The sequence below is a fragment of the Helianthus annuus genome, chromosome 16 (genome assembly GCF_002127325.2).
Source record: "Helianthus annuus cultivar XRQ/B chromosome 16, HanXRQr2.0-SUNRISE, whole genome shotgun sequence".
Lineage (NCBI taxonomy): Eukaryota > Viridiplantae > Streptophyta > Magnoliopsida > Asterales > Asteraceae > Helianthus > Helianthus annuus.
Genome location: NC_035448.2, coordinates 202,987,049 through 202,996,957, shown reverse-complemented (window position 1 = coordinate 202,996,957; position 9,909 = coordinate 202,987,049). Strand labels below are relative to the sequence as shown.

The 9,909-nt window shown below is 34.5% G+C and overlaps 1 protein-coding gene across 2 annotated transcripts; it reads right to left on the bottom strand.

Moving 5' to 3' along the window:
• Positions 1-894: 894 nt before the first annotated feature.
• On the bottom strand, positions 895-7,036 carry LOC110915543. 2 transcript variants are annotated; one of them, XM_022160261.2, is made up of 6 exons: positions 6,756-7,036; positions 5,307-5,474; positions 4,783-4,862; positions 3,220-4,668; positions 2,543-2,711; positions 895-1,725 (listed from the first exon to the last, which is right to left on the bottom strand). In XM_022160261.2, the coding sequence occupies exons 2-6, from the start codon at positions 5,386-5,388 to the stop codon at positions 1,103-1,105; spliced, it is 2,403 nt and encodes an 800-aa protein (XP_022015953.1). In that variant the 5' UTR covers positions 5,389-5,474; positions 6,756-7,036; the 3' UTR covers positions 895-1,102. The 2 variants fall into 2 exon arrangements, with proteins under 2 accessions (XP_022015953.1, XP_035840999.1); XM_035985106.1 differs by lacking the exon at positions 5,307-5,474.
• Positions 7,037-9,909: the final 2,873 nt, after the last annotated feature.

Sequence of the window (9,909 nt, the reverse complement as noted above, 5' to 3'; positions counted from 1 at the left end):
GAATTGGAATGGGTGGATGGGTTTGGATTATTTTATTTAGTTCAAATTTCTTTGGGTTGGGTTTGGGCTTGGGTTAGTAAAAATAGATTGGGCTTTGATTGGGTTAAGTAATTAAGTGAATAAGTGGTTAAAGAATAATTATATAAATTGTGTTATATATTTATTATATATATTAAATAATGATGAGTGTTTATTTTTTTATAAATTCATAATATTTTTTTTCTAAGTGGGGCGGTTGAAAATTTTCAAAGGGTGCGAGTGAAAATTTCCAAGGGGTGCGGTCGAGATTTCCAACGAAAAATAACACTAAAAATAATTTTTTTTCAAGGGGTGCGCCCGCCCACCTACGGCTTGGGGTGGGTACACCCATGGTCAGATCATTAACGAGTATTTACAGTTATTTAACCTGTTAAGACATGAAATTAAATAGGTCTTAACGTGTCGACCCGTAACAGACACAAAACTTGTTAAGGTTAAACACGAAACCTGTTAACTTCGTGTAGGTTTTTGTCGTGTTATCATGTTCGTATAGAAATTGCCATCCCTAATACCACCCATCAATCCGTTAACCCGTTTAGATAAATGAGCTAAATGAATTATGTTCGGGTTACGAAATTTTTAGTGCATGCTAGTAATGGTTATGTTTATGACACGAACAAACTATAGTTTATGTTCAGGTTAAACATCTCAACACGCCAGCCCGAAACCCTTCAACCGGTGCAATTGACACCCCAAGTGTTCCCTAAGCCTCGAAATCTTGTTTAGGGTGTGCTAGTTAGGGTTATGTTTATATGACACTGATTAGTTACTATGTTTGTGCATTGATCCAATGCGTGTAATAATACTACGATTTTAACCCATTACTTGTGATTAATTACCAATTAGTCCCTGGACTTAAAAGTAAAACGTCAATAAACGAATAATTAGGCATGCAATCATGAAGAGAAAACACCCAAAACAACTTGGATATCATGAGGATACCATAATACTACCTTTCCTAAACAGCACAAAAAACATGCCCACACTCAAATCTCTATCTATTTTCACTCACTTCACTCACACTCATATATACGAAATCATCGTTTCCTCGTGTTTTTGGTCTTTACAGTTTATAACTCGTGTAACCGTCTCTCATATCATTCACCGTTTCCTCCATAAGATCTCTCATGATCTGACTCTCCAATTCTTTTGCTAAAGCATCAATGTCCTCATACACCAATTCTGACCATGGCGTTGACTGCAAATCTCGAGCCACCATTGTATCAAAGAAGTAGAATGATTTGTCTACAACAGGGTGCAAATACGCGCGTAACATCTCCCACACTTGGTCCAATAACTTATTACCATGTGGCGCTCGTTTCACCTTTTTATTGACCTTAGATATGTGCATAGGAGGAGCTAGTAGCGTTGAAAGCACCTCATTCACTAAATCAAGTAGTACCTTGTGATCGACCGGTTTCTGGTCTGGTTCATTGTTTATCTTGTTTTTATACGACTCCTCGACTTGGTTAAAGACCTGGTTGCTTATTGGTTTTGCATAGGTGTCCCATCTGGATAAACATTTTTCAAATGAGTTATCGTATAAACCGGAAGCAATTAGCAAGTCTCGTATGTATGATTCGTCTTCATCTTCAAGCTCGGCCATGTCAGACTCGTAGGGTTGTTCTTCAATTACTGTCTCTTCGGATCGTCCCGTCTCAAGTTGATGCAGTTGCTTCCTCAGCTCTGTTAGTTCAAACAAAGCACAACTATTTGTTACATGTTTGTAGAACCTAATTTTTAACACTTGTTATAAGAATGAAATAAATAAATATATATATATATAGGGAGGGGCTGATGCGAGAACCACCCTTATTGTGAGAACCTTGAGAACCAATGTGAACACAACCTAAAATAGCTAAAAAAACCTAACCCCCACCCCCCCCCCCCAAAAAAAAACCTAAACCCCCCCCCCCCCCAAGCTAAATGCTAAAAACTAAAACCCCCAAAAAAACTAAAAAAAACCTAACCCCCCCCCCCCCCCCCCAAGCTAAAATACTAAAAACTAAACCCCCAAAAAACCTAAAAAAAATCTAAAAAAATAAAAAAAAAAAATCTAAAAAATTTTTTTTTAATATTTTTTATGCTCAAATCGCTACTTTTAGTGGCCAAAAAAAATATTTTTTTTTTTTTAAAAAAATATTTTTTTTTTGGCTTCGAAAAGTAGCGATTTTTATATAAAAAATATTAAAAAAAAAAAAATTTTTGTGTGATTTTTAGCTATTTTTAGGCATTGTTGGTGTGTTCACATTGGTTCTCGCGGTTCTCACAATAAGAGGTGGTTCTCGCATGATCTTCTCCCTATATATATATATATATATATATATATATATATTGTCTCAGGGTACTGGTGGGGGCCGTGAGTTTTCTGGCAGAGGGTTCTCACGGCTTGTTAAAAATTATGGGATGAAGTGTTGTGTCAAAAAGAAACAACGATGAACGGATGGAGATTTAAGACATATTCCGCATGTTACATACTAAACGAAGTCTTTAATTCTCTTACCGTGTAAATTAGAATTTATGTCTCTAAAAGCTTGAGGCAGATCACTGTCGTCCGATGTGGGTGCACCGGGTGTTGTTGTTGGGCTTGCACAATATGCCGCTCTATAGATGTCGTCTTGGATGCTACTGCATATCGATGCCGGACTAGGTGGAACCTCAGTTCCATTCTCCTACAAAAAAAATCATAATTTTTTTTTATCAAACAAATTATTATGGAAAGAGTAAACTGCCATTTTGGTCCCTGAGGTTTGGTCACTTTTGCCACTTTAGTCCAAAACTCAAACCTTTTGCATCTGGGTCCTTGTGGTTTCAGTTTTATTGCCATTTTGGTCCAAAAATGAAATCAAGTCATATTTATCTTATAAAATCCTGTCATTTTATCCTTTTCCTCAGAAGCAAATCAGGTCATATTTGTCTTATAAAATCTGGTATTTATTTATAAAAAAGAAATAACCATTTTCCCCCTGAGGAAAATAACAAAATAGCAAGATTTTATAAGACAAATATGACCTGATTTCATTTTTGGACCAAAATGGCAATAAAACTGAAACCACAGGGACCCAGATGCAAAAGGTTTAAGTTTTGGACTAAAGTGACAAAAGTAACTAAACCACAGGGACCAAAATGGCAGTTTACTCTTATGGAAATTTTAAAGAAATTTAAAAAAGTGTTACTTACAGGCCTGTCTGCAATATTCATCATAACCGTCGGTCCATTCATGATGTCTTTCACAAAACTACGGTCATGTTCACGAAACTCAGAAGCCGAATGTATCTTTCTACCAAACAGTCTTGCCCTTAGAGTTAAACTGTATTTCAAACTGGACACTCTTTCTTTCAAATTAAACTTATCTTTCCTTTGTTTTTTCACCTTTATGGTTAACTTTTCAATCGCTTCATGCTTCCGTCTAATATGCGCACCAGTTACAACGTGTCGGTCTTCTAGAAGAAGCTTTCCAAACGACGTTCCCGATACGGGAGCTGACAAAGACCTAACAAGATTAACAGGAGACAAATTGTTTTGAATAATCATATCATCATTCACACATCTGAAGGATTTGCTCTGAATATCGTTTTCGTCTTTTAAGTTAGTGTTATGTGATTCTTTCTTTAAAACATTTCGTAATCTTTCGGATAATAGTCGTCGGGTATCTCTGCTGATGAACTCGGGAGAATCTGTTCCGCTGCACTGCGATTCACCTCGATAAGATCTCGTTGATTCGGATCGAAGCAAATTTGTCCCGAGATCTTTCGTAACACTTTCTCTGACCTGTTTTGCTATACGTTGCGCGATTTGTTTCGGATCAGATGGCCTTTCGCTAAAAGGCGTTTCGATTCCACCTCCTCTAACTAATCCAGTTTTAAACGTTTTCCCTTGTAACTCGTATTTAAGCCGTTGTTTAACCTCCTCGAGAAAATCTTCAATGTTATTCCTCTCTTCAGATGCACCGGATGAACTCGCAAACGGTTCTTCCGGAGTACTAATGTTATCAAAACCGGGCCGAAGGATCACTATCTTTGTTGGCTCATGACTCAGAGGAAATGATCGGTTTTCATTTAGCGAGCGCGACTTTTTTAGATCTTCGAGTTTGATTTTCGTTGATGAATTTGCATAAAGAGCCATTTTTTCTTTGTTGAGATTCTCTTGCGCGATCCACTGATCAGAAATAGTGTTATGTAACTTATGTTCAACGATTTTTGAACATTCTTTAAACCTTGCGGATTGCCATGCTTCGAATTCTTTCTTGAACTTCTGTAGTTCTTCCTCTTGGGGATGCTGACGTGGCGTCGGTTTTTTGGAAATCGTGCTACCGCTCCAGTCGTCAAGATCGCTGTCTTCCGACAGGTGAAAGGAATCCAAACTTGTCTGCCGAAATGATTTCGAAGGGGAAAGTGCAGAGCCGACAGAGCTACTTCGGGTTAGTTTATCTTTTGGTAAGTCGTTTAATACCGGTTTTGTATCTTGTGGCATTGCGTCTACACCCATTAAACGCGCCACAATGCTTGGAGCGTTTGCTTTGCTTTTTGGCCGTTTTGACATCTCGTCGCTTATTAACTTCTTCATTGGAGCTTCGGTTGGATAATTGCACCCCGTATCCCGCCAGTCATAGGTCTCTTGATATTTATACTGAAAAAAAATATGCAGTTTACTAGTCACCATAATTAAAAAAAAAAAAAAAAAAAAAAAAAAAAGTTAAGGTTTATTAGAATGTATAAACTATAAACTGTTGTGTGATCGTACCGGTTGATCATCTTGTGGGGTGTAATAGCTCGGGTATGCTCCGGAAGGAAGCTCTAAACTGTTGCGTGGAGCCTCGAAACCTACAGAGGATCGAAATCAGTTTAGTTCCATTTTTGATAATATTGTTTTACATTTTTTTTTTTAATAACAATTTTTATTCCATTCCAAACATCAGGGCAAATTACATAAGTATAGCAGGTAGACGAGCAACAAACTGCGCCGCCATCCCTTTCTGAATAGAAAAACCCAATCTACTAAAAACAAAGCCCCGCCCCTGAGGGGTCGAAAAGTTGCTATGGACCACACGCTGCACTCTAGACAAGAACCGAACTGCCTCCGGCGCCAAGGAGCCGAACGTGCCAAAAATAGACCAGATGAATTTATGAGATTACAACAACCGCATATACTCTTTTCACTTGGTGATACAGAATGGCAATAAAAACAACACCAATAATATTAATGGTGATAATAATAGAGGCTGTGCTTGTTATTATTGATAATGTTATTAATGATTTAATGCTTACCACCAACATTTCTCTTTTGTGTACCGAATTTCCTGGCCATCCTTCCTTGCTTTAAATCTACTAGGTGGAAGAATCCTCCCATACATGTAGTGTAACCGCTAACAACTAATTGTGCTTAGTTTTGCACACGAGTACAAGAATGATATGCGAAAATGTTCATTTCGCAACCTGTAAAGTCACAAACTCATTAAACACATGTATATATAAACATTTTGGGATAGTTGGTTTTATAAACTTCTTTCTCTCTCTTTGGATCATTCATGTGCTTACTGAGTTTTCTTACAAACAAATCCATTGGGTTACTCAAGTGTATTATAATTAAGCACAGCCTGGTCCATTCTGTTACATGGTTGCAAAAGTCGCTAGGCGCTCCCTAGTCGGTCGACCGGGGAGTTAAGAGTACTCGGCATAGGCGGAGAGTACTCGGGGAGTACTCGGACATGTTAAATTATAAAGAAATTAGTTTTCGGAAATTAAATATATGTCAAATAACATAAATTTACTAATATATATAACAAAATACGTGAAAATGATACTCATTATTTAATATGATAGTCATATAAATTATGTTTTATTATTTTTTAAGTCAAATTCGGCGCAAATTGACCTGCTAGATCCGATTTTGGCCGAGTTTGACCGCGTTTGATCGATTCCGAGTAATTAGGCGGAGTTAGAGAAAGTCGCCTCGCCAGCCTACCTTGTAGCGACTACTCGGGGAGTACTCGGCCTTGGAAACCTTGTTTTACAACCATGGATCTATGTAGTTAATATCAGTGATATATCGGTTATATCAGTCCCTTAGTAAAATATCGGTCAAAATATTGGTACCGATATTGACCGATATATCACCTATATTTGACCGATATATCACTGAATTATTGGTGTTAAATTGCTATATATATAAATTCTGCATTATATTAAAATTACCGATATCTCACTGAGATAACCTATATTTCAAATATCGGTCCTTGACCGATACCCGATATTTTACCGCATTAACTGCATAGCATGTGATAATCCATTTTCTGTCAATAGTAACAGCTTCAATAATATTATTATTATTCCTGTTTCATATTTATTAAAACAATTCCTATATAGACTTTTGACAAGCAGTTATCCTATTTTAGAAACAGATGCTTCCAAATTGCTTAATTCAAAGCATATTAGGATCATAAACAACAAAAATCTAATAAACTCCAGGTCAAACACCTTCAAAATTCTAAAGTCAAAACTCCAATTCATGCAAAACACTTAACAAAACCTAATTAACCAATCAAATCAAATCATACACAACAATTCGCCGATCAATCATCACTAGATCAACAATAATCAATCAGTGAACATATCAAAATCAACACCGATGATCAAAAATCAACAAATTCAACAAAAGCACAATCATAAATCCGAAGTAATCATTGCGAAAAAGTTTCTGGAAAGTGAGCAAATTACCGGTACGATTCTCATGATGAAGTAAAGTGTAAATGAATGATCAGCAGCATGAGGCAGATGATGTTTGTTCAGATCCGAAGGAGAAATAGAAAGAAAATGATCATGTGTTTCAGTGCATTGAGAAAACGGATGGAATTTGTTGAGATTGAGAGAGAGAGAGAGAGAGAGAGATGTACGAGTAATTGACAGAGAGAATCTGAGGCGGAAGTGGGAGATGAATAATGAGGGAGAAAGTTTAGCAACAGACTTCCCACGACCAAAAAGTGAGACATCGTGTTGTCTTTCTGGTTGGTTTTTCTTTTCTTTATTTATTTCTGTTTTTCTATTATACGGTTACCGGCTTATGTAAACGGTTATATACACACACTATGTATAGATTTTATTGGCATTTTCAACTAGTAGTATTTCTTTTTTTATAATTTAGACTAGTTTAGAATCCCGTGTATTATACGGGTTGAATAAATATAATTTTATATACTAAGTAATAAAATAGTTACATCTTTTAAAAACTCGTGTATTGCACGATTTGAATAAACACATGTCTTACACGAATAATGTAATCCGTTAACACACTTAGTTATCAAGATGTGTTTTCTAACAAAATGAACTTTTAGGTACTATTTACTTATTGTAACATGTCACTTAATTTTTTATTAGGTTAGAGTGTTGTGTATTAGATGGTTTATAATATTTTACGTTGTTTTTTTTATTTATTATTAGGTTAGAAACTTACGTATTACCTGATGTTGGACAATCAACAAGAAAAAAAAAAGAAAAGAAATATTTGAGTAAAAAATATTAAATATACAAGAGATAAGCTGGATATTATAATTTAATAGTGTTATTTCAATGGAGTGTAAAACGGGATAATGTGATCCTTTATTAAAAGTAGGATTCTAAATATACCCACATGTATAAAAAAATATTTATTCTACATGTATTGAATAAATTCTTTTAACGAAACAGTTGATTAAAATAAATATTTTTATTTTAATATGTGATTATCAGTTATCCTTGTCCTTATCATCAAAATATAAAAACAATTAAAACTACCATTTAAATAAAAATCTTTATCTTTATAAATATTTAAAACGCTAATATACTTTTTTAGATTTTAATAATCAATATATGATTATAATAGTTAATATATTATTATCAGTTATATTTGTATTTATCATTAAAATCTCTTCTACACAATTTTCAATTTTAAATTTAGTATTATCAATAATTGACTTTCCATAATAAATATTTAGAAAACTAATTAAGACCGCCTCATAGAGCGCCGCCATGTGTCCCAAACATGGTTTCTTTTATTATATAGTACTAGCGGTAAGGCCCGTGTGTAAACACGAGTCGTTTCTTAGAAAACCATGCATAACACATATTGAGAGAGAATAAAAAAATAATTACTGCAGACTTACAAAATTGATATAAATTAATGATCAATAGGTTTATTCAATGCTCCTTATAAAATATTATTTAGCTAGGTTATTACCCGAGATTGTTTCCCGGGCTCGGGAAACTTATTATATTAATTACTATTTGTTATTAATAGGACCACATTATATCATGCATCTCATTCGATTCAACAACAATGTCTTCAAATCACTGGATTAGATCATGAACCCATATTAGAGGTCAAACAAAAGCACAACAGGACTACACAAATAACATCATCTCCACTTTTACTTCAATGAACTTAAATGATAGGGTGATTTGGGATTTTGTAAAAATATTTGTTTTTGTACTACTTTACAAAATTACATAGAATTCAAGAAAACGAAACAACGAATTAAACAGATGTTGAGTTATTCAAAGTTCTGTTGAATAGTAAATGAGATGTTGACCAAAATTCAAACAGATGTTGACCAAAAGTCAATCAGATGTTGACCAATAGTCAAACAGATGTTGACCTTAAACAGATGTTTAATTTAAAGCCAAACATCTGTTTATGGCCAAACATCTGTTTAAGTCCAAATATCTGATATAGAAGGCTAAACATCTGTTTAAGGCAAAACATGTGTTTAAGCTGAAACATCTGTTTATGGCCAAAAATCTGTTTAAGATCAAACAACTGTTTAAGTCCAAACCTCTGATATAAAAGCCAAATATCTGTTTAAGGCCAAAAATTTGTTTAAGTCTGAATAGATGTTTAACTTAATCAGATCTACTGTCTTCTCACACTGTTTTCCTCTTCAAAACACTGTTGAACCTAACATGGGTTTCCATTAACTATTGACCAAAAGGCAAATATGGGTTCAAATCACTGTTTGTTATTGTACTTCTTTACAAAATTACATAAAATTCAAGAAAACGAAACAATGACTTAAAGATCTATAATTTAACATATAATCTAATCAGGCAAAGAAATCTCGTTTTTACAACATGAAACACAACATCATCATGCCAAATACAGTCATACATATCCATCCATTATTCTAAATTCATAAACCCATAAATGCAGAAGAATGTCACATTTGCGATTAATAAACTAAGTTTCTACTAATTGCAGTTACTATTAGCAAAAATAAGCATGATATCATCTATATATAAAACATAAAGAGCTAATAACAATGTTTATCATGTTAGCTATACATAGCAACAAAACATCAAGTTAATAATTTAAAAAAAACATACAACATCACCATAAAAAAATTCATAGTTATAATATCTGATATCAGAACATACTTAAATGTCGTTGTTAAAGTGAGGTAACTTGATTTAATACGATCTTCTGTTGCGAAGACACATATGTGAAGTGCAACATATCACCAAACCTCAAGTTATTCTCAGTCATAAACTTTCGCCAACCGTCCAACGCATAACGTGGCTTCAATTCATTTAACTCCGACTTAACATCATAAACCTCCACAACTCCAACCATGTTTTGAACTTTCAAAGGATGAAGATCAACAGAAAGACCTGCTCGTTTGGCAACTTCAACAGGAAGACGCTACATGTATTGTGTAGAAAAAATAATAGTCAGAACATAAATCATAAGTTTGTTATAAAAATGGTATACCAGCCTATAGTCTCCTTTGTGATCAAAATGAAAGAACTCAGGGTCGAGAAGATGTCCAGAATGTTTTTTTGCAGTCTTCGTAATCTAATTTCTACAGTTAAGCTTTTTCTGAACGTTGGCGGCTCTCTTCCC